The 25922-nt window shown below is 45.1% G+C and overlaps 1 protein-coding gene across 1 annotated transcript in view; it reads left to right on the top strand.

Annotated features, from left to right (window-relative positions):
* LOC109889166 (ceramide synthase 1-like) overlaps positions 1-25922 on the top strand; it is a 58577-nt gene that overhangs the window by 11274 nt on the left and 21381 nt on the right. The window contains exon 2 of the mRNA XM_020480389.2: positions 16827-16986. Coding sequence (XP_020335978.1) covers positions 16827-16986 — 160 coding nt within the window. The remainder of the gene's footprint in view (positions 1-16826; positions 16987-25922) is intronic.

Below are 25922 nucleotides of genomic sequence, written 5' to 3'. Positions count from 1 at the left end.
CTGTAAAGACATTAGGTTTCTACATTGTGCCTCATCCCGATGATGACAAAGATGATTCTGGCCCGATGGGAGTGAGATTTTTGGAGAATGTATCCTTGACTTGCAGATCCATATATGGTGTCAGGTTGGTGGAGATGAGGTTGGGGACTGTTGAGTCTGTGAAAGTAACTCTATGTGGACTTGTGGTTATTTTTTGTATTTCTTCCATCCACAAGGAGATGGACAAGAGCTGTGACTTAATTTGCTCTCTGAAGCAGGGTGCTGCAGAAGGACTGATAACTGGGGTGGCTTTAACTGTTGAGGAGGGTCAACTGAAATGGATTATTCCCGATGTCTGTGACGCCCACTGTTTTGTGCAATGCAGACCCAGTGAAGACCTGGTGAAACAGAAGACACTGTCTGTCCTGTTGAATTTTGAGTCTTTACCCGACAAAGTTAAAGTTAGGATATGTCAGTTATCCCGTGAGAGCTTTTGTCCCAAACCCATTATGGTGTTTTAGGTGCCAAGCTTATGGTCATGTTGCAACAGTGTGCAGGAGGGAGATTCCGAGATGTGAGCAGTATGCAGGAGGGCATGAGACAAAGAAATGTGTAGTATTGGGAGAAAAAGTTGTGTGTGTTTACTGTAGGGGTACCTATGGCGCTGAAGATCAGAAGTGTCCGGTGAGAGGAAGGCAGGTTGAGGTTGCCAGGATCAGAGCAGTGCAGGTATGCTGAGGCAGTGAAGAGAGTAGTAGAGGAAGGTCCAGGGCGAGGGATGCTAAGAGGATCCCTGTGAGTAGGCTGAGAGCAATAGAGAGTGATAGGAATAACGTGCTTCAGTAAGGTTGGTTTCTTAGCGTTCATAGCCATCTAGACATGGAACGTAAATCACTGAAAACAGATGTTGTGGCAGCTGCAGAGAAGTACTTGGGTGTAACAGATTTTACTGCAGAAGTGTTACAAGGTATTGAACGATAGCGCCCAGTCCTCCGAGGCTGTCGACCTGGTTTAGGATCAGATAGGACAAAGTAGTGTAAAGGTGGTGAGGTGTAGGGTTAGTTAGTAAGGCAATTTTATTTCCTTTTTCCCCTTCCTTTTTATGTTACAAAGAATAGGGAGGCCGTGACCAGCCTCACACTTTAGTACAGTAGGTGGTGGTGTATGCACCTTTCAGTTGGTTGTGGTCTGGCAAAGCAAGTTTGAAGAAGAAGCTATCCCTTTTCTTTCTGTGCCACCAAATATTTGGATATATTGGTATAGTTAGCTAGCTAGCCAAGATCGTTTGACCTGTTTGTGCTAGAAGCAAGCCGTTTTTGCTGTATAGTCATGCACCCATGATGCTATTTACCTTTATTTAGCTAGGCAAGTCAGTGAAGAACAAATTCTTATTTTCAATGATGGCCTAGGAACAGTGGGTTAACTGCCTTGTTCAGGGGCAGAACGACAGATTTGTACCTTGTCAGCTGGGGGAATCAAACTTGCTACCTTTCGGTTACTAGCCCAATGCTCTAACCACTAGGCTACCCCAACCACCAACTTACCATCCTGAGACAAGGCTGAGTATAGCCCACAAAGATCTCCGCCACGGCACAACCCAAGGGGGGGGGGGGGCGCCAACCCAGAAATCACATTGTATGATTTTTAAGTAATTAATTTGCATTTTATTGCATGACATAAGTATTTGATACATCAGAAAAGCAGAACTTAATATTTGGTACAGAAACCTTTGTTTGCAATTACAGAGATCATACGTTTCCTGTAGTTCTTGACCAGGTTTGCACACACTGCAGCAGGGATTTTGGCCCACTCCTCCATACAGACCTTCTCCAGATCCTTCAGGTTTCGGGGCTGTCGCTGGGCAATACAGACTTTCAGCTCCCTCCATAGATGTTCTATTGGGTTCAGGTCTGGAGACTGGCTAGGCCACTCCAGGACCTTGAGATGCTTCTTACTCTTTAGTTGCCCTGGCTGTGTGTTTCGGGTCGTTGTCATGCTTGAAGACCCAGCCACGACCCATCTTCAATGCTCTTACTGAGGGAAGGAGGTTGTTGGCCAAGATCTCGCGATACATGGCCCCATCCATCCTCCCCTCAATACGGTGCAGTCGTCCTGTCCCCTTTGCAGAAAAGAATCCCCAAAGAATGATGTTTCCACCTCCATGCTTCACGGTTGGGATGGTGTTCTTGGGGTTGTACTCATCCTTCTTCTTCCTCCAAACATGGCGAGTGGAGTTTAGACCAAAAAGCTCTATTTTTTATCTCATCAGACCACATGACCTTCTCCCATTCCTCCTCTGGATCATCCAGATGGTCATTGGCAAACTTCAGACGGGCCTAGACATGTGCTGGCTTGAGCAGGGGGACCTTGCGTGCACTGCAAGATTTTAATCCATGACGGCGTAGTGTGTTACTAATGGTTTTCTTTTAGACTGTGGTCCCAGCTCTCTTCAGGTCATTGACCAGGTCCTGCCGTGTAGTTCTGGGCTGATCCCTCACCTTCCTCATGATCATTGATGCCCCACGAGGTGAGATCTTGCATGGAGCCCCAGACCGAGGGTGATTGACCATCATCTTGAACTTCTTCCATTTTCTAATAATTGCGCCAACAGTTGTTGCCTTCTCACCAAGCTGCTTGCCTATTGTCCTGTAGCCCATCCCAGCCTTGTGCAGGTCTACAATTTTATCCCTGATGTCCTTACACAGCTCTCTAGTCTTGGCCATTGTGGAGAGGTTGGAGTCTGTTTGATTGAGTGTGTGGACAGGTGTCTTTTATACAGGTAACGAGTTCAAACAGGTGCAGTTAATACAGGTAATGAGTGGAGAACAGGAGGGCTTCTTAAAGAAAAACTAACAGGTCTGTGAGAGACGGAATTCTTACTGGTTGGTAGGTGATCAAATACTTATGTCATGCAAATGAATTACTTAAAAATCATACAATGTGATTTTCTGGATTTTTGTTTTAGATTCTGTCTCTCACAGTTGAAGTGTACCTATGATTTAAAAATTACAGACCTCTACATGCTTTGTAAGTAGGAAAACCTGCAAAATCGGCAGTGTATCAAATACTTGTTCTCCCCACTGTATATGCAGATGATACAGTCTTATACTCAGCTGGTCCCTCCCCGGATTTTGTGTTAAACGCTCTACGTCAAAGCGTTCTTAGTGTCCAACAAGCTTTCTCTGCCCTAAACACCTCCAAAACAAAGTGTGGTTTGGTAAGAAGAATGCCCCTCTTCCGACAGGTGTGATTACTACCTCTGAGGGTTTAGAGCTTGTTAAATAAAGGTTAAATCAAATAAAATGAAGAATATATATCAAGCCTGTTGACAAGGAGTTCCCCACTTTCCATGGTTTTCAAAGGTAGGACCATAGTTGAATACCTTTCAGTGTTTTTCTAACAGTTTTTAGGCCTATATGGAAGTCTCTCGTTAGGCAGTTGAAGGGCTGGTGTACATCAACACATTTAGAATCATAGGAAAATAGCAAATTTTTCTGTAATTGCCATCCTGTGTTGTTTTTTGTCTCCTCTTCCATCTCTCGCTCCGCTGTCAGACCAGCCTCAGCCAAAACCTGTCGGTTAGCATAGCAACAGGCTAGTTAGCCCTACATGAGCTACACATCTGGCAGCTATAACAGCTATGTCTGTTTTACAACGACAGCCTAGGTATTACTCTGTTAGCACAAACATAAGGGCAGCAGAGCAGACGCTACCAGGTTTGTTTGAGCTGAACCCCCACCCCCAGTGTCATGTGGTCTAAGCGTCGCTAATAGAATCAACACTAATCAGCGAGCCTCTCCTTCAGATCCTACTACATGACCGCCCGGCAGGCAGCAACATGGTTATCACAGTGACCTCATAAACCACAGGCTCCTGGCTTTATGTACAACCCCTCTTAGTGTTGCAAATTTCTTGCCTGTTGAATTATGGATAACGCCCATATGCCTACATACACACCGGGAGAACAGAACAGCTTGTGAAAAATAAAAATAAAATATCAGTATTTTCCTGCTAGCACTGACTACTTTATTGTGGGAAAATGCACTTACTACGACTGTGACATCGAGACCTTGGGACTATAATATTCTGACATTTTGTAAAAAAAATATTTAGTCACATATAATTGATATTTCGATAGTTGGTCGTCATATGTTTGTGAAGTTAGATTTAGAAAAAGTACATTTTAAGTGAAGGAAATTGACCATGAATGTTCTGTCTGCATAAACCCATTTGAACTTGGCGCTATAAGGTTCTATCTGCAATCCAATCCCAAGCCTGAACAAATACAGATGGATCAATCAGAAAACGTCTTTGCCATCTTACTCTAAGGATGGTCTAGCTGGCAATAATGGCACATAAGCAAAAAAACAAGGCGGTCAGAAATCTTAAAAGTAAATTATGCTGTCACATCGTCCTTCAGTGATGACAGTAATTTGTCTGATGATCATAATTCATTTGTTAATGTATTTGATAATGTGTTCTGACTATCTTGGTAAAATGGTGTTGTTCTATCATTTATATATTCAAATATCTAATTCAGAAGTGTTGGCTGAACCCAGATTAACATTTCAGAGCCATAAGGTTCTATCTGCAATTGCACCTTCCTTCCGCACCAGTTCCTGACTGGAACGAATTGCAAAAATCGCTGAAGTTGGAGACTTTTATCTCCCTCACCAACTTCAAACATCAGCTATCTGAGCAGCTAACCGATCGCTGCAGCTGTACATAGTCTATTGGTAAATAGCCCACCCATTTTCACCTACCTCATCCCCATACTGTTTTTATTTATTTACTTTTCTGCTCTTTTGCACACCAATATCTCTACCTGTACATGAGCATCTGATCATTTATCACTCCAGTGTTAATCTGCAAAATTGTAATCATTCGCCTACCTCCTCATGCCTTTTGCACACGATGTATATAGACTCCCCCCTTTTTTTTCTACTGTGTTATTGACTTGTTAATTGTTTACTCCATGTGTAACTCTGTGTTGTCTGTTCACACTGCTATGCTTTATCTTGGCCAGGTCGCAGTTGCAAATGAGAACTTGTTCTCAACTACCCTACCTGGTTAAATAAAGGTGAAATAAAGAAGAAGAAAAAAAAGAAAAAGAAAGTGATTTACAAGTGTCTCAGGATTTTGATACTTTCCATTTTAGGTACATTTTAAGGTAAGGACCTAATTGGTTATGAAAGAAGAATTCACAACAAAACAGTTCTGAGTGTGAAAACTTTCATGCTCAATATCGCAGAACTATGCTTTGCAGATAGAACCTCATTGTCCCAAAGTCACGAGTAAGTAAGTCAGAGCGACTTACTTAATTGTAAGTCACTCTGGATAAAAGTGTCTGCTAAATGACTAAAATGTAAATGTTAAGTGAATAATTGAGGAAAAATGAACTCTTAGAAAAGAAGGTGCTATCTAGAACCAAAAATGGTTCCTCGGCAGTTCCCATACTGCAGGAGAACCCTTTGAAGAACCCTTTTGGGTTCCATGTAGAACCCTTCTGTGGAAAGGGAACCAAAAAGGGTTCTTCTATGGGGAAACCTTGTCAGTTGTACAACTGAATGCATCTTCCACATTTAACCCAACCCCTCTGACGCAGAGAGGTGCAGCGGGCTACCATAATCAACATCCACGGCACCCAGGGAACAGTGGGTTAACTGGCTTTCTCAGGGGAAAAACAACAGATTTTTACCTTGTCAGATCAGAGATTCGATCCAGAAACCTTTCGGTTACTGGCCCAACGCTCTAACCACTAGGCTACCTGCCACCTTCAGCAGATGCTATTGTCCAGACAGCCAAATAACCTTTTGGAGTGCTTTTTTCTAAGCGTATGGTTTCTTTTTGTCTTGCTGTTAAGTAGCAGGAGATGACAAACCGCGTTCTCTCGATCACTCCCTGACGGTTAACCTTTGAACTGGGCTCATGACACCAGCACTTCCTGCTCGGGGCTGTACAACGTTCACCTATTACAGGACTGAATGAGCTGGTGGGTACGACAAGAGACTCTGAGACCTACAGCAGCAGCAGCAGAAGACATCAACAGCTATAAGATAACCTAGCTAGCACCTCAGTGTTACTGTTTCGTTTAATGGTAGGTCATTCGACCACAGATCACAAGCTGGCTGTAAACAAAAGTCAATTTTGTCAACATTAGAAATGGTTCTGAATAATGCTGTGAGTTAAGGGTGGTCAGTTGACAATATATAGTACATACACTATCCTCCACAAACAAGGACAAATATAGGCCCAGTAGCTGTCCGATTTAGGGCTAGCTGTTATCTCTATATTCAGACTAATTTCAGTGTAAGAAACCAAATTTACCTCTTGAATGCCCTTCCACTGAAAACATTCAGTGGGAGAAACATTTCCCATGAAAAGAAGACATTAGAAAAAACAACAGTGATGAATTGAATTGGTGCAACGGTGAAGTGGTCTGTTAAAATGCCGTCAGGATGACACTGAGTGGTCCGACTTCTCTCCAGAGGAGCAAAGCATTAGTGTCTTCAATCATCCTCCAATTAGCAGGCGGATGTTGGGGGGGTTAATATCTCCTCTGAGACCAGGTGGAGAGCTGGGGTTGCCTACTCAGCACTTGTCACACACACACCACAGAGCAACAGAGAGAGCAGCTCCAGGAGTGTAGGCTAGTGTGTGTGTGTTCTCGTGTGGGTATGGTTTGTTTGTGTTTTGTCACGTGTGTTATGTGATTATGGTGCGTTGTCTATGGAGTGTGAGTAGGCCTATTTCTCTTTTCCAGCATGGTGTTGGTGTATCATGTTTTTCCTCTTATGTGGTAGCCTATGTGTTTAGGGTGTTTTCACACTTGTTCCCGTTCAGGCAATTTTTGTGAAGTCAGTGCGGTTTGCTTAATTTTTGTGTGCAGTGTGAACACTCCAAAGGAACTCAGACCCCTCAAAAGAGCCCCTGAAGCGAACCGAACTGAGACCACCTCCAGAGGTTGAGTTCAGTTTGAATTCGGAAGTCCGGTTCCCTTTTTTTAGGGCAACTTGACACAAAGCTCCCGAGGTTCGCTTGTCATTATTCCAGGACCACATATTTGACTACTGCAACACCGTTTGCCCTGCCATAAACCCTCACATTGACTACTGCAACACAATAGTGTGAGAAGACAGCATATTTGATGAGAATCATGGGCAGTTGCCTTCATTGGGTGTACAATTTAATCTGCAGTTATAATTCTGCTATTTAGAGAGGGGGAGGATGGGAGAGAGAGGGAGGAGGTGGAGAGGGAAAGAAGGGAAGCCTTATTAAATAGACCCCTACATCAGCACCCTGACTCACTGGCTCTGTTCATGCCCCGTTATATAACACTTCACTGTGGCACTTTTTCATTCATTCACTCCCTTTCCTCCCTCGATTTTAAGCGAGGCAGAGGGTTGAAATAGAGAGATGGTGAGAAAGTGACAGTGAATGAGCGAGCCGTGGGGTGCAGTTGGTGGAGGGATGGGAAGCGAGGAAAGGAGTGGGCTGCGGCCGCTCTGTGAGATTCTGGCAGCATGAGCCGCCATCAGCAAACAGTTGGCATGGTAACCACTTTTTTTGTCATGAAAGATGACTCTCTCTCTCACAGACAACCTGGATAGTAAATTACTGAGGTTGGTAGCGGAATACATTGTGACTTCTGTTTTCCACATTTTCAATTTAAGCCTAGAAGACAGTGTGTGCCCTCAGACATGGAGGGAGGCAAAGGTCATTCCGCTACCCAAGAATAGCACCATTAAATGGTAAACAGCCAACCAATCAGCCTGTTACATGTGCTTAGCAAGCTTTTGGAAAAAATTGTGTTTGATCAAATTTGACAGAGTACAAGTTAACAACATACTTTCAGCATGCTAATAGGGAAGGGCACTCAACATGCTCGGCACTGACACAAATTACTGATGATTGGCTGAAAGAAATTGATAGTAAGAAGATTGTGGGGGCTGTTCTGTTAGACTTCAGTGCACCTTTTGATGTAATTGATCATAACCTATTGCTGAAAAAACATAGATGTTGTGGATTTGCATCCTCTGCCTTATTATGGATTGAGAGTTACATATCTAATAGAACACAGAGGGTTTTAGTTAATGGAAGCCTCATGCAAATTCAGTTGAGTGTGGTGTACCACATGGCAGGCACCTAGGGCCATTATTGTTTTCTGTTTTTACAAATGACCTTCCACTGACCTTGAATAAAGCCTGTGTGTCTATGTATGCTAACGACTCAACAGTATATACGATCGGCTGCAACGTCAAAATAAACGAGACATTTAACATAGAGCTCCAGTCAGTTTCAGAATGGGTAACTAAATATCTAAAACCCGAAAGCATAATTTTTGGGACAAATCAATCGCTCAACACTAAATTTTGTTTATATTTATTATTGAATAATGTGGCTATTATGCAAGTTTAGGATACTAAACTGCTGGGTGTAACCCTAGATAGCAAGCTGTCGTGGTCAAAGCATATAGACTCAATGGTTGCTAAAATGGGAAGAGGTCTGTCCATGACACGGCGTTGCTCTGCCTTCTTCACATCTCACAAAGGGGACTGTGAATAGACACAGCCATTTTATATATCTTGTATTGTAATTTGCACTGTACTATGTATTATACCTAGATATTGTGTGGATGTACTGATATGTAGGCTATGTGTGACCTTTTAAATGTATGTATTTCAATCCTTGACTAATAATGTTCTGTACTATGTATTATGTCATTTCATGTGGACCCCAGGAAGAGTAGCTGATGCTTTTGCAGCGGCTAATGGGGATCCTAATACATACCAAAAATACGAAATACCTCTCTCTTTCACCATGTCTCTCTTTTCTTTGTGGCCCTGTCAGAAATGGAGCAGAAGAGAGAGCCACTGAATGCCAGTTTAGCCGTGAGGTCAGAGCAGAGGAACGAGTGCCTGAAGAGAGATCACTTGTTCGGCAGCATCAGCTAAAAGGCCAGAGGAAACCATTATTTTAGAGTCCAGTTAGGAAATTACTGAAGTGTGGACTGATATGAAAGGACAACCAGGATTGATGGGTATTTGTTTATGGTGGAGATACTGTCCTCGCCAAATATGTCTGCCATGCAGAGCATGACTTATGTATTACATGGGCATTACAACTCATATGTTGTCAGATCTATACATGCCTTTATTGTATGGTGGGGGGGACATTGCGCTGACAGCTGGCTTCTATAAATAAACGTTGTAGGCAGGGGGGTCAGAGGGGAAGGACATGGAGGAGGTCTGAGGCATGCAGTGGATATCCTATCTGAGGCGTGTTTGGTGTGGGCCGGCCGGTCGCAATGAGAGGTACAGCTCCTCTGTCACGAGGAAAGATAAGGAGTCAGGGTTTGGTTTCTCATCTTGCATGCCAGCCGACGGATCGTCTGTGAGCCCAGAGGCTCCTCTGGCCTTGTGGAGGGCCTGGTTTATCACTAGTTACCATAGCTACAAAGTCATAAGGCCCACATTATCGACCAGTCAGATGAGGGAGTGTGGTGACACGTATGCCAGCTTGCAGTTTGTGGGAAACGACCAATCAGAGAGGGAGTGTGATGACACGTATGCCCACCGGCTTGCAGGGGAAGACGAGAGACATTGTTACGGCTTTCTAGGTGTGGTGAAGGAGAGTCTGACCAAAATGCGGCTTGTAGATTGAGATTCATGTTTAATCAAACAAAGAAACACGAACTTACAAAAACAATAAACGAAACCGAAACAGCCTATCTGGTGCAAACTAACAGAGAGTACACATAGGACACTAAGGACAAATAGGACAATCACCCACGACAAACTCAAAGAATATGGCTGCCTAAATATGGTTCCCAATCAGAGACAACGATAAACACCTGCCTCTGATTGAGAACCACTCCAGACAGCCATAGACTTAGCTAGATACCCCACTAAGCTACAATCCCAATACTAACACCAAAACCCCAAGACAAAACACACCCCAATACAAAAAAAACATGCCACACCCTGGCCTGACCAAATACATAAAGATAAACACAAAATACTTTGACCAGGGCGTGACAGAACCCCCCCCCCCTAAGGTGCGGACTCCCGAACGCACCTCAAAACAATAGGGAGGGTCCGGGTGGGTGTCTGTCCATGGTGGCGGCTCCGGCGCGGGACGTGGACCCCACTCAGTTAATGTCTTAGTCCCCTCTCCCTTCGTCCCTAGATAGTTCACCCTCGCCGCCGACCATGGCCTAGTAGTCCTCACCCAGAACCCCACTGGACTGAGGAGCAGATCGGGACTGAAGGACAGCTCGGGACTGAGGCAGCTCGGGACTGAGGGGAAGCTCAAGAGTGAGAGGAAGCTCAAGAGTGAGAGGAAGCTCAGGAGTGAGAGGAAGCTCAGGAGTGAGAGGAAGCTCAGGAGTGAGAGGAAGCTCAGGCAGGTAGATAGATCTACCAGATCCTGGCTGGCTGGTGGTTTCAGCAGATCCCGGCTGACTGGCAGATCCTGGCTGACTGGCAGATCTGGAAGATCCTGGCTGACTGGCAGATCTGGAAGAGTCTGGTTGACTGGCAGATCTGGAAGAGTCTGGTTGACTGGCAGATCTGGAAGAGTCTGGTTGACTGGCAGATCTGGAAGAGTCTGGTTGACTGGCAGATCTGGAAGAGTCTGGTTGACTGGCGGATCTGGAAGAGTCTGGTTGACTGGCGGATCTGGAAGAGTCTGGTTGACTGGCGGATCTGGAAGAGTCTGGTTGACTGGCGGATCTGGAAGAGTCTGGTTGACTGGCGGATCTGGAAGAGTCTGGCTGACTGGCGGATCTGGAAGAGTCTGGCTGACTGGCGGATCTGGAAGAGTCTGGATGACTGGCGGATCCTGGCAGACTGAAAGATCTGGCTGCTCCATGCTGACTGGTGGCTCTGGCTGCTCCACGCTGACTGGCGGCTCTGGCTGCTCCATGTAGACTGACAGCTCTGGCGGCTTCTTACAGACTGGCAGCTCTGGCGGCTTCGTGCAGACTGGCAGCTCCTTGCAGACTGGCAGCTCCTTACAGACTGGCAGCTCCTTGCAGACTGACAGCTCCTTGCAGACTGACAGCTCCTTGCAGACTGGCAGCTCCGTGCAGACTGGCAGCTCCATGCAGACTGGCAGCTCCTTGCAGACTGGCAGCTCCTTACAGACTGGCAGCTCCTTGCAGACTGACAGCTCCTTGCAGACTGACAGCTCCTTGCAGACTGACAGCTCCGTGCAGACTGGCAGCTCCGTGCAGACTGGCAGCTCCTTGCAGACTGGCAGCTCCTTGCAGACTGGCAGCTCCTTGCAGACTGACAGCTCCTTGCAGACTGACTGCTCGGGCTGCTTCATGCAGACTGACAGCTCTGGCTGCTCCATGCAGACTGACATCTCTGGCTGCTCCATGCAGACTGACATCTCTGGCTGCTCCATGCAGACTGACATCTCTGGCTGCGCTGAACAGGCGGGAGACTCCGGCAGCGCAGAAAAGGAGAAAGGCTCTGGCTGCGCTGAACAGGCGGGAGACTCCAGCAGCGCAGGAGAGGAGAAAGGCTCTGGCAGCGCTGGAGAGGAGGGAGCCCCCGTAAGAATGGGCCGGAGAGACAGCCTAGTGCTGGGGGCTGCCACCGGAGGACTGGTGCGTGGAGGTGGTGACGGATAGACCGGGCCGTGCAGGCACACTGGAGCTCTTGAGCACCGAGCCTGCCCAACCTTACCCGGTTGAATGGTCCTGGTCGCCCTGCCAGTGCGGCGAGGTGGAATAGCCCGCACTGGGCTATGCAGGCGAACCGGGGACACCGTACGCAAGGCTGGTGCCATGTAAGCCGGCCCAAGGAGACGCACTGGGGACCAGATGCGTAGAGCCGGCTTCATGGCATTTGGCTCGACACTCAATCTAGCCCGGCCGATACGCGGAGCTGGAATGTACCGCACCGGGCTGTGCACCCGCACTGGAGACACTGTGCGCTCCACAGCATAACACGGTGCCTGCCCGGTCTCTCCAGCCCCCCGGTAAGCACAGGGAGCTTGCACAGGTCTCCTACCTGGCATAGCCATACTCCCTGTGAGCCCCCCCAAAAAAATGTTTTGGGGCTGACTCTCAGGCTTCCATCCACGTCACCGTGCTGCCTCCTCATACCAGCGCCTCTCCGCTTTCCCCGCCTCTAGTTCTTCCTTGGGGCGGAGATATTCTCCTGGCTGAGCCCAGGGTCCTCTTCCTTCCAATTCCTCCCAATAGTGCAGCCTCTCCCACTGCAGCTGCTGCTCCTGCTGCTGCTGCCTCTGTTGCCTCTGCCTCTGCGTGTCAACAGGCTCCTGCCTGTTGACACGCCGCTTGGTCCGTTGGTGGTGGGGGATTCTGTTACGGCTTTCTAGGTGTGGTGAAGGAGAGTCGGACCAAAATGCGGCGTGTAGATTGAGATTCATGTTTAATCAAACAAAGAAACACGAACTTACAAAAACAATAAACGAAACCGAAACAGCCTATCTGGTGCAAACTAACAGAGAGTACACATAGGACACTAAGGACAAATAGGACAATCACCCACGACAAACTCAAAGAATATGGCTGCCTAAATATGGTTCCCAATCAGAGACAACGATAAACACCTGCCTCTGATTGAGAACCACTCCAGACAGCCATAGACTTAGCTAGATACCCCACTAAGCTACAATCCCAATACTAACACCAAAACCCCAAGACAAAACACACCCCAATACAAAAACCCCATGCCACACCCTGGCCTGACCAAATACATAAAGATAAACACAAAATACTTTGACCAGGGCGTGACAGACATGCATTTATTTTATCAAGTGATCTGTCAATTATTTGGTTATTTATTAGCTGTAATAAAACCAATCGTTCTAAATGCAAAGTGGAAATTGGATGCCTTATTCAAACTCAGCTTGCAAGGTTATAATGATTTTTGCCCTTAGTTACTTGTCTTAACCCAAAATAGGTTTACTCCAAAAGCTGCATTGTGTTTAACAAACAAATTGACACATCTTGGTTTTAGATTTTTTAAATGTACACAGTTTCATAGAAATGCAACAGAAATGTCTCATTCTGAAATTGGCTAAATTTCCGTCTGATTTAAGATAAAATTCAACCCTGTTACTTTATTTGGCACTTACTATAGTAATTTATTTATTTAACTTATTTAACATTTTGAGATGAGATAACATGTTAACAAGTTGAACTCTTTTTGACAGAATGTTAAAATTAACTGAAATAAAAGTGACTGCTCAAAAGGTACTCAATTGGTGGAACGACCCGCACACTGTCCTCCTCCCTTCCACCCTAGACTCCCTGCCAACAAGGTATCTCACTCCACACTCAGTTTGGCTCTCAGTTACCCTGCCTGCACTCTTGGTTGGTAGGGTGTCCATGGCCTTCTCAGCTTTTCTCTTCTTTGGAGGAAAAGCCAGTGTGAGGCCTTTATCCTGTGGAACATGTGCCTTTTTTCTGCAGTAGGCTCTGCAGAGATGAAGACAGGTTAGTCATGAACTCTTCATCTTGGAGATGATAAGTGAGGTCTGTGATCTCTTTAAGATAGTCTGCACATTGCCTCTGCAACACCTTCCTATATTCTGTCCTCTTCCAGATGGACCTCCGTATGGACGGAAAGCTTCTTCATCCGCATCACCATGCTGCTCAGATGTGGAGTTGTGCAGTTGTTGGCTAAAAGTGGCATAATGGAGATTCAACAGGGAATTGTCCTTGTAGATGTTCTCCAGCTGATCCCAACCCCACCCTTCAACTAAACTAAAAACAGCACAGAAATGCGTACAAGGAAGCTTGGGCCTCTCCCAGTCCCTGCATGTGCAACAGGGCACTCACTATGCAATCGTTCCCGAAGTTTACAGAGTACCAGCTTGTAGGGTCAGTCTGGCTCCTCACTTTGAACAACCCCTCACCTACTTTGGTGAAGTCCTCCGCCCTGATTGTGCTGGCCTTCTCTATTTGGTTGGTGACATGCTCCGCCATCCCGCGTGGTCGGTGTCGCAGTTTTGGTGGATTAATAGTATTTTCTTTAAGATGACGATCACTTCACGTTCAGCTCTGTGTACCTTGGATCCGAGTTCGGGTTCCAGTCCTTGAACACACTGATGGCCTCTCTTGCGACTGATGTCATCTCTTTCTGTGTGACAAAGGCCCCGGCAACTGCATAACAAACATTGATTCGGACACACAGAAAAACAGTGGCACAGAGTACCAGCAGGTCTTGTAGGTCGAATCTAGAAGACATATCTGTTGGCCATATAGGTTTAGTAGTTTCTTTTGCCAGGCACAGCAGAAGCTTTGTTTCTTGGTCCTCATTGACCTGGTATGGCCTTTAGTGGACCGAGAAGCCCATTTATCATCCAGGGCCTGTGGAAGAGGTAATGACCCATAAACATACACTCTTAGAAAAAAAAGGGTTCCAAAATGGTTCTTCGGCTGTACCAATAGGAGAACCCTTTTTGGTTACAGGTAGAACCCTCTGTGGAAAGGGTTTTACATGGAACCCAAAATGGTTATACCTGGAACCAAAAAGGGTTCTTCAAAGGGTTCTCCTATGGGACAGCTGAAGAACCCTTTTAGGTTCTAGATATCACATATTTTTCTAGATATCACATAGATATCACTTACTACTCCCTTCACAGAACAGAGCAAACTGGCTCTAACCAGAATAGAAAGAGGAGTGGGAGGCCCCAATGCACAACTGAGCAAGAGGACAAGTACGTTAGAGTGTCTAGTTTGAGAAACAGATGCCTCACAAGTCCTCAACTGGCAGCTTCATTAAATAGTACCCGCAAAACACCAGTCTCAATGTGAACAGTGAAGAGGTGACTCCGGGATGCTGGCCTTCTAGGCAGATAGATGGGGGGCAATCAATTCACATATGGTGTCCAGGGCACAGCTGTGGACAGAGGGTGGTCTATAGCAAGCGGCAACGGTGAGAGACTTGTTTCTGGAAAGGTACATTTTTAGAAGTAGAAGTTCAAATTGTTTTGGTAAAGAACTGGATAGTAAGATAGAACTCTGCAGGCTATCTCTGCAGTAGATTGCAACACCTCCCCATTTGGCAGTTCTATCTTGGCGGAAAATGTTATAGTTAGGGATGTAAATTTCAGGGTTTTTGGTGGTTTTCCTGAGCCAGGATTCAGACACAGCTAAGACATCCGGGTTGGTAGAATGTGCTAAAGCAGTGAATAAAGCAAACTTAGAGTAAGCTTCTAATGTTAACATGCATGAAACCAAGGCTTTTACGGTTACAGAAGTCAACAAATGAGAGCACCTGGGGAGTAGGAGTGGAGCTAGGCACTGCAGGTCCTGGATTAACCTCTACATCACCAGAGGAACAGAGGAGAAGTAGGATAAGGGTACGGCTAAAGGCTATAAGAACTGGCCGTCTAGCACGTTCGGAACAGAGAGTAAAGGGAGCAGGTTTCTGGGCACGATAGCATAGATTCCAGGCATAATGTACAGACAAAGGTATGGTAGGAATAGAGTACATTGTAGGTAAACCTAGGCATTGAGTAATGATGAGAGAGATATAGTCTCTAGAGACGTTTAAACCAGGTGATGTCATTGCATATGTGGGAGGTGGAACAACATGGTTGGTTAAGGCATAATGAGCAGGGCTAGAGACTCTACAGTGAAATAAGACAGTAATCACTAACCAAGACAGTAATGGACAAGGCATATTGATATTAGGGAGAGGCATGTGTAGCCAAGTGATCGTATGGGTCCAGTGGGTGGTTGGGCTGGCTGGGGACACTGCGATTCAGACAGTTAGCAGGCCGGGGCTAGCAAGCTAGCATAAAGCCGTAGATGGACGTTGCGATGGGGGAAAGTCTGTTTTTGCCTCCTCTTGCCGTGATGTCGATAGACCAGTCGTGGAATTAGTAGGGTTCCAAGTAGCAGAGGTGTCCAAGTCAAATTGGCAAAATGGGTATAGTGGCTCAAGAAACTGGCTGATGGATCAGCTAACAGTACTATTTTTTTGTATTTTTTAACCTTTATTTAACTAGGCAAGTCAGTTAAGAACAAATTCTTATTTTCAATGACGGCCTAGGAACAGTGGGTTAACTGCCTGTTCAGGCGCTCTAGATAGCTAGCAGGCCGCTGTTAGCAGAATGGGCCTTCAGGGGACGTTGCGCCAGAGGGGCCTGTTGGGATCCTCGGGCAGATTATGTCAGTATTCCAGTCGTGAAGGATCGGCGGAGTTCCGTGCCCCGTACCGGCAGTAGAAGGGGTTCGGATATTGTAGCCGAGGAGTGGGCTTCAGGAGTAGCCAAGGAGCCCTAGCCGGGAGATGGGTCTAGCATGGGCAAGCTCCATGCTAGTTGGTGCTAGCTCCGGGACGGAAACGTTAGCCAGGAGTAGTCAACCCGGGTTGTGGTTAGCTAGCTGTGATGATCCAGGTGAAAATGTTCAGCGTTTGCGGTAGGAATCCGTGGATATGGAGAGAAAAATAGGTCCTGTATGCTCTGGTTTGAAACGCATTGTACGAACTGGCGAGAGCTTTCTAAAGGTTAGCTGATGACCGCTAGCAGTGGTTAGCTGAATGATAGCTGGTAGCTAGATAGCTTCAGTTGAGGTATTCCAGTTTGGAGATAAATAGAAACCACATTGGGTGAGGCAGGTTGCAGGAGAGTATTTTGAATTTGAGGTTTAGGAAAAATATTAAAGAATGCGAAGAAAAAGATATAAAAATATATATACATGGGACGAGACAAGACAAAGGTAGACGTCTGACTGCTACGCCATCTTGAGCACTGCATACTTAACATTCCATTGAGTTTCGAAACAATCTGAAAGCAGAGTTTCCCCAGCTGAGTTTTGAACAATAAACAATATCCTGTGATTTGTGTTGCAGCCGTTTGCACAATGGTGTAGTCTCCAGCCCAAAGATTCTGCCAAGATGCCAGAGAGCTCGTGGAAGCTGGTCTTCTACACCATGTCCTGGTCGTACAGCACCTACCTGCTCTTCTTCACCAACTACACCTTCTTCCACGACCCGCCCTCCGTATTCTATGGTAAGCCATACAAATTTTTAAAAGCTGCACAATTATTGTCAAGTGATACGTAGACCTAAAATAGTCTGCAGTGGAACTCAATCAGGCAGACAACTGCTGTTGAGAGTTGTAATTGAGTAATGCACAATTTTCTAAATTTGGTAGTAAATGGGCGGTTTTTCTCTTGTTATGTCATTCAACGACAGACCTTAGAGTGCTACACTACATGGCCAAAAGTATGTGGACACCTGCTTGTCAATTATTTCATTCCAAAATCATGGGAATTAATATGGATTTTATCCCACTATGCTGTGTTCCAATTCATCCCAAAGGTGTTCGATGGGGTTGATGTCAGGGCTCTGTGCAGGCCAGTCAAGTTCTTCCACACCGATCTCGACAAACCATTTCTGTATGGACCTAGCTTTTTGCATGGGGGTATTGTCATGCTGAAACAGGAAAGGGCTTTCCCCAAACTGTTGCCACAAAGTTGGAAGCACAGAATCTTCTAGAATGTCATTGTATGCTGTAGCGTTAAGATTTCCCTTCACTGGAACCAAGGGGCCTAACCCAAACCAATGCAAAACAGCCCCAGACCATTATTCCTCCTCCACCAAACTTTACAGTTGGCACTATGCATTGGGACAGGTAGCGTTCTCCTGGCATCTACCAAACCCAGATTTTTCCTTCAGATTATCAGATGGTGAAACATGATTCATCACTCCAGAGAATGCGCTTCCACTGCTCTAGAATCCAATGGAGGCAAGCTTTACACCACACCAACCAAAGCTTGGCATTGCGCATGGTGATCTTAGGCTTGTGTGCGGCTATACCACCATGGAAACCCATACATATTTAGCAGATGTTATTGCTGGTGTAGCGAAATGCTTGTTCCTAGCTCCAACAGTGCAGTAGTATCTAACAATTCACAACAATACACACAAATCTAATATTAAAGAATGAAATTAGGAAATGTATAAATATTAGGACCAGCAATGTCGGAGTGGCATTGACTAAAATACAGTAGAATACAGTATATACATATTATTATTTTTTAAATTGTTTTTAATTGAATATTTATTTAACTAGGCAAATCAGTTAAGAACAAATTCTTACTTACAATGACGGCCTAGGAACAGTGGGTTAACTGCCTTGCATAGACTTCAGGAAGTGTACAACACCTACCTCTGCAACATTTATCATAGGTCAGAATATAGAGATTGTAGAGGAATACAAATACCTGGGTGGCCTCTTGGACAATAAGCCTCAGTGGAGTAAATGTACAGACCTGATCTACAAAAAGAGCCAACAGAGACTCTACTTTCTCAAAAAGATGGGATCTTTTAATGTAGACTGTACTATACTGACTCTGTTTTACAAATCTTTCATTGAGAGTATTTGAACTTTTTGCATTGTTTGTTGGTTTGGCAATGCCACTGTCAGCTAGAGAAATATGCTGAGAAGGATTATCACTGTTATGTTCTGTTAATTACTGATGTCCCCTTTAAGGATGGAGCACCCTTGGTCATGCGCAGTGTTGTTCTATGTTATTCTGGTACTAACTCGCTTGAGTAAATGTGAAGCTCCAGTTCAATTGCTTGTCTTCAGAGTCTTTCTTATTATATAAATAAGTACTAAGTGTTAAGACACTACAATCACCACAGTAAGCAAGGTACTTGGAGTCAAACAGACAGGCCTGGATGTGATCTTTAAGGTCAGGGCCCTCCACAAGGCTCACAAAATCATTGTAGACCCAAGCCACCCACTGTACCCAGACTTTGAACTACTCCCCTCTGGGCGCAGATATAGAGCACCCCTCAGCAGGAAAAACAGAACTAGACAATCATTTGTGCCTATTTGTGCCTTTGTGATATCCCTCCTAAATAGCTCGGGCTAATGTTCCTATCGACTCATTAAGGCCAGCAGGCTAGTCTTTTTAATTTTTAATTATGTTTTATTGGTATGTAACTGTTATGAAAGTTGTATTGTCCATTTTGTTTTGTATTTAAACGCCACTTTAAACTTGTACATGACACTGCAACAAAATTTCCCCATGGGGACAATAAAGTCAGGAAATTGTTCAGGGGCAGAACGACAGATTTTTACCATGTCAGTTTGGGGATTAAATCTAGCAACCTTTCGGTTACTGGCCCAACGCTCTAACCACTAGGCTACCTGCCACCCCGATATGAATATGAAATGAGTAAAGCAGTATGTAAAAACTACTAAAGTGACTTGTGTTCCATTATTAAAGTGACCAGTGATACCATGAATATGTACATTGGGCAGCAGCCTCTAAGGTGCAGAATTTAGTAACCAGGTAGTAGCCGGCCAGTGATAGCTATTCAACAGTCTGATGGCCTTGAGATAGAAGCTGTTTTTCAGGCTCTCGGTCCCAGCTTTGATGCACCTGCACTGACCTTGCCTTCTGGATGATAGTGGTGTGAACAGGCTGTGGTTGGGGTGGTTGATGTTCTTGATGATCTTTTTGGCCTTCCTGTGACATCGGGTGTTGTAGGTGTCCTGAAGGGCAGGCAGTGTGCCCCCGGTGATGCGTTGGGCAGACCGCACCACTCTCTGGAGAGCCCTGCGGTTGCGGGCGGTGCAGTTGCTGTACCAGGCAGTGATACAACCTGACAGGATGCTCTCAGTTGTGCATTTGTAAAGTTTGTGAGGATCTTAGGGGCCAAGACAAATTTCTTCAGCCTCCTGAGGTTCAAGAGGCACCGATGCGCCTTCGTCACCACACTATCTGTGTAGGTGGACCATTTCAGATTTTTCCTCATGTGTACTCCAAAGAACTTGAAGCTTTTCACCTTCTCCACTGCTGTCCCATCTATGTGGATAAGGGTGTGATCCCTCTGCTGTCTCCTGAAGTCCATTATCAGCTACTTCATTTTGTTGACGTTGAGGGAGAGGTTATTTTCCTGGAACCACTCCACCAGGGCCCTCACCTCCTCCCTGTAGGCTGTCTCGTCATTGTTGGTATCAGGCCTACTGCTGTTGTGTCGTCTGCAAACTTGATGATTGAGTTGAAGACGTGCGTGGGCACGGGTGAGCAGGGAGTACAGGAGAGGGCTGAGCACGCACCCCTGTGGGGCCCCTCAAATCACATTTTATTGGTCACATACACATGGTTAGCAGATGTTATTGCCAGTGTAGTGAAATGCTTATGCTTCTAGATCTGACAGTGCAGCAGTATCTAACAGGTAATATCTAACAAATTCCACAACAACACCTAATACACAAAATCTAGTAAAGGAATGGAATGAGAATATGTAAGTATAAAATATATGGATGAACAGTGACAGAGCGGCTAAGATGCAATAAATAGTAAAGAATAGATAGTGAATGATACAGTATACAGTATATACATATGAGATGAGTAATGTGAGATATGTAAACATTCTTAAAGTGACATTATTAAAGTGACTAGTGTTCCATTTATTACAGTGGCCAATGATATCAAGTCTGTAGGTAGGCAGCCGCCTCTCTGTGCTAGTGGTGGCTGTTTAACAATCTGTTGGCCTTGAGATAGAAGCTGTTTTTCAATCTCTCTGTCCCAGCTCTAATGCACCTGTACTGACCTCGCCTTCTGGATGGTATCGGGGTGAACAGGTAGTGGCTCGGGCGGTTATTGTCCTTGATGATCTTTTTGTCTTCCTGCGACATCGGGTGTTGTAGGTGTCCTGGAGGGCAGGTAGTTTGCCCCCGGTGGTGAGTTGTGCAGACTGCACCAAATCAAATCAAATCAAATCAAATGTATTTATATAGCCCTTCTTACATCAGCTGATATCTCAAAGTGCTGTACAGAAACCCATGCAGGTGTAGAAGCACGGTGGCTAGGAAAAACTTCCTAGAAAGGCCAGAACCTTAGAAGAATCCTAGAGAGGAACCAGGCTATGAGGGGTGGCCAGTCCTTTTCTGGCTGTGCCAGGTGGAGATTATAACAGAACATGGCCAAGATGTTCAAATGTTCATAAATGACCAGCATAGAAAATAATAATAATCACAGTAGTTGTCGAGGGTGCAACAAGTCAGCACCTCAGGAGTAAATGTCAGTTGGCTTTTCATAGCCGATCATTAAGAGTATCTCTACCGCTCCTGCTGTCTCTAGAGAGTTGAAAACAGCAGGTCTGGGACAGGTAGCACGTCCGGTGAACAGGTCAGGGTTCCATAGCCGCAGGCAGAACAGTTGAAACTGGAGCAGTAGCACGGCCAGGTGGACTGGGGACAGCAAGGAGTCATCCTGCCAGGTAGTCCTGAGGCATGGTCCTCAGGCTCAGGTCCTCCGAGAGAGAGAAAGAAAGAGAGAATTAGAGAGAGCATACTTAAATTGACACAGGACACCGGATAAGACAGGAGAAGTACTCCAGATATAACAGACTGACCCTAGCCCCCCGACACATAAACTACTGCAGCATAAATACTGGAGGCTGAGACAGGAGGGGTCAGGAGACACTGTGGCCCTATCCGATGATACCCCCGGACAGGGCCAAACAGGCAGGATATAACCCAACCCACTTTGCCAAAGCACAGCCCCCACACCACTAGAGGGATATCTTCAACCATCAACTTACCATCCTGAGTCAAGGCCGAGTATAGCCCACAAAGATCTCCGCCACGGCACAACCCAAGGGGGGGCGCCAACCCAGACAGGAAGATCACATCAGTGACTCAACCCACTCAAGTGACGCACCCCTCCTAGGGACGGCATGGAAGAGCACCAGTAAGCCAGTGACTCATCCCCTGTAATCGGGTTAGAGGCAGAGAATCCCAGTGGAGAGAGGGGAACCGGCCTGGCAGAGACAGCAAGGGCGGTTCGTTGCTCCAGAGCCTTTCCGTTCACCTTCACACTCCTGGTCCAGACTACTCTCAATCATATGACCCACTGAAGAGATGAGTCTTCAGTAAAGACTTAACTTCATATGGCTGCAGGGGCAGTATTGAGTAGCTTGGATGAAAAGGTGCCCATTGTAAACGGCCAGCTCCTCAGTCTCAGTTGCTAATATATGCATATTATTATTAGCATTGGATAGAAACACTCTAAAGTTTCCAAAACTGTCAAAATATTGTCTGTGAGTATAACAGAACTGATATTGCAGGCAAAACCCTGAGGAAAATCAAAACAGGAAGCGGCTTCTATTTTGAAAACTTCATGTTTCATAGCCTCCCTTTGCTGGATTTAAAGGGATATGAACCAGATTCCTTTTCGTATCGCTTCCTCAAGGTGTCAACAGTCTTCAGACATAGTTTCAGGCTTTTATTTAGAAAAATGAGCCAGAACGATAACATCGCGTCGTGGTCACATGAGTTTTGCTCGCGCAACAGAGTTTGGATAGGTATTGCTTTTCCCTCTCCTACTGTGAAAGACATTTGCGGTTGATATATTATCGATTATATATTTTAAAAACAACCTGAGGATTGATTATAAAAAACGTTTGACATGTTTCTGTGGACATTATGGAAACTATTTGGAATTTTCTTCGGTGTTGTCGTGACCGCTCTTTCCGGTGGATTTCTGAACATAACTCGACAAGCAAACGGAGGTATTATGGATATAAAAATCATCTTTATGGAACAAAAGGGACATTTGTTGTGTAACTGGGAGTCTCGTGATTGAAAACATCCGAAGATCATCAAAGGTAAACGATTAATTTGATTGCTTTTCTGATTTTCGTGACCAAGCTTCCTGATGCTAAGTGTACTTAATGTTTTGTCGTGCGATCGATAAATTTACACAAACGCTTGGATTGCTTTCGCTGTAAAGCATCATTTCAAAATCTGACACGACAGGTGGATTAACAAAAGGCTAAGCTGTGTTTTCCTATATTGCACTTGTGATTTCATGAATATAAATATTTGTAGTAATATTTATTGAATGTAGCGCTATGCTATTCAGCAGTTGTTGATTACACTTATCCCGTTAGTGGGATTGCAGCCATAACAAGTTTGTAAAGGTTGAGACCGAGTCTGCGTCACATGGGTAGGCAGACCATTCCATATAAATGGAACTCTATAGGAGAAAGCCCCGCCTCCAGCTGTTTTGATTAGAAATTCTAGGGACAATTAGGAGGCTTGCGTCTTGTGACCGTAGCATACGTGTAGGCATGTACGGCAGGACCAAATCGGAAAGATAGGTAGGAGCAAGCCCATGTAATGCTTTGTAGGTTAGCAGTAAAACCTTGATATCAGCCCTTACCTCTGGAGAGCCCTGCGGTTGTGGGCGGTGCAGTTGCCGTAACAGGCGGTGATACAGCCCGACAGGATGCTCTCAATTGTGCACCTGTAAAAGTCAGTGAGAGTTTTTGGTGACATGCCACATTTTTTCAGCCTCCTTCTTCACCAAGCTGTCTGTATGGGTGGTCCATTTTAGTTTGTCCGTGATGTGTACACCGAGGAACTTAAAACTTTCCACCTTCTCCACTGCTGTCCCATCAATGTGGATAGGGGGGTGCTCCCTTTGTTGTTTCCTGAAGTCCACAATCATCTAATTTGTTTTGCTGACATTGAGTGAGAGGTTATTTTCCTGACATCATACCCCGAGGGCCCTCACCTCCTCCTTGTAGGCTGTATCGTTGTTGTTTGTAATCAAGCCTACCACTGTAGTGTCATCTGCAAACTTGATGATAGAGTTGGTGATAGAGGCGTGCATGACCATGCAGTCGTGGGTGAACAGGGAGTACAGGAGAGGGCCGAGAACACACCCTTGTAGGGCCCCAGTGTTGAGGATCAGTGAAGTGGAGGTTTTGTTTCCTGCTTTCACCACCTGGGGACGGCCTGTCAGGAAGTCCAGGACCCAGTTACAGAGGGCGGGGCTCAGACGTAGGGCCCCAAGCTTAATGATGAGCTTGGAGGGTACTATTGTGTTGATGACTGAGCTATAGGCAATGAACAGCATTCTTACATAGGTATTCCTCTTGTCCAGATGGGATAGGTTAGTGCGATGGTGATTGCATCGTCTGTGGATCTATTGGGGCGGTATACAAATTTAAATAGGTCTAGGGTGTCAGAAAAGGTGCAGGTGATATGATCCTTAACTAGCCTCTCAAAGCACTTCATGATGACAGACGTGAGTGCTATGGGGCGATAATCACTTAATTCAGTTACCTTTGGCTTTCTTTGGTACAGGAACTATGGTGGACATCTTGAAGCAAGAGGGGACTACAGGCTGGGATTGAGAGAGATTGAATATGTCCGTAAGCACTCCAGCCAGCTGGTCGGTGCATGCTCAGGACCGAGGGAAAGATGAAGGGAGCAAAGTACAGAAAGATCTTTGATGAAAACCTGCTCCAGAGCGCTCAGGACCTCAGACTGAGGCAAAGGTTAAACTTTGAACAGGACAACAACCCTCAGCACGCAGCCAAGACAATGCAGAAGTGGCTTCTGGAAAAGTCTCTGAATGTCTTTGAGTGGCCCAGCCAGAGCCCGGACTTGAACCCGATCGAACATCTCTGGAGAGATGTGAAAATAGCTGTGCAGCGACACTCCCCATCCAACCTGATAGAGCTTGAAAGGATCTGCAGAGAAGAATGGGAGAAACTCCCCAAATACAGGTGTGCCAGTCTTGTAGTGTCATACCCAAGAAGACTCAAGGCTGTAATCGCTGCCAAAGGTGCTTCAACAAAGTACTGAATACTTATGTAAATGTGATATTTCAGTTTTTTTGTCCGGTTTTTTGCAAAAATGTCTAAAAACCTGTTTTTGCTTTGTCATTATGCGGTATTGTGTGTTGATATAATTTAACCCATTTTAGAATAAGGCTGTAGTGTAACAATATGTGGAAAAAGTCAAGGGGTCTTGTGCTGTAATACTAATTTATAGGCCAACACTACAACTGAAACACAATTTTACACACCTGGCTATATAATCAGTTCAATTTCACTAACATATCCTAATCTGATTTTACTGATAAAATCACCAATATCTCTATTAAATAGTTTTTTTATATTTCTTTGTGCGTTGATTTTGAAAAACAGCTAGCAATAAAGAGAAAATGTTGCTCTGAAAAAGTTTCAAAAGAAAGGTAAATAATGAAAATATAAGTTTCAGGGAAGAATGGACAGAGAAATAGGCATTCTTACCATATTTCTCCAATGGCAAACCAGTGTATTGTTTGCAACTAAACGTTTGCTATTTGCAAATAATTCAATATAAGACATCCTCATGAATCTAAGCATGGCACTTTGAAAAGTTACACTATACTGTATATACAAAAGTATGTGGACGCCTCTTCAAATTTGTGGATTTGGCTATTTCAGCCACACCTGTTGCTGACAGGTGTATAAAATTGAACACACAGCCATGCAATCTCCATAGAGAAACTTTGACAGTAGAATGATCTTACTGAAGAGCTCAGTGACTTTCAACGTGGCCCTGTGTTACGAGAATTATGTTCTCAATGTACATAAACTGAACTTCAATTAAACTACTCGGTCTGTAACCAAGAATTTGTAAGATTCTTGTTGAAATGAAACCGACAGAGGCCAGTCTACAATAGTCAGCAACGTTTATTTATGAGAGCTCTGCTTGTCATCTCAGGTATATTGGTTTATATACCTCTCATTTCATCATAAATGTCCCTCGCCCCTCTCAGACAATGACAATATAGTTCACAAGTCTTCTCCTACTCATACATTGCTTATCCCATCCTGCCACCTGTTATACAATCTACTACAAGCCCAAGGTTTCTCCCCTCCCTGGGTGGGGAGACTTCCTTCCCTGTTATCAGTTTCACAGTGGACACAAGTTGTCTGCCACAGTTCCTTGCCTGCTAACAGTCCCTCTTTCTTATGGACAAACATTCTTCATCATTATACAGAGACAGGGTAGAATTATTTTAGATATAGTCCTATCATTACTTTAAATGTATACATCATTTAGTCATTATACATAAAATTCATAACACCCTGTCATAAGATGCCAGCTTTCCAACAAGTCAGTTCTTTAAGTTTCTGACC

The sequence above is a fragment of the Oncorhynchus kisutch genome, linkage group LG4 (genome assembly GCF_002021735.2).
Source record: "Oncorhynchus kisutch isolate 150728-3 linkage group LG4, Okis_V2, whole genome shotgun sequence".
Classification (NCBI taxonomy): domain Eukaryota; kingdom Metazoa; phylum Chordata; class Actinopteri; order Salmoniformes; family Salmonidae; genus Oncorhynchus; species Oncorhynchus kisutch.
The sequence above is the reverse complement of the archived record's forward strand: the minus strand, read 5'-3'. Positions and strand labels throughout refer to the sequence as shown.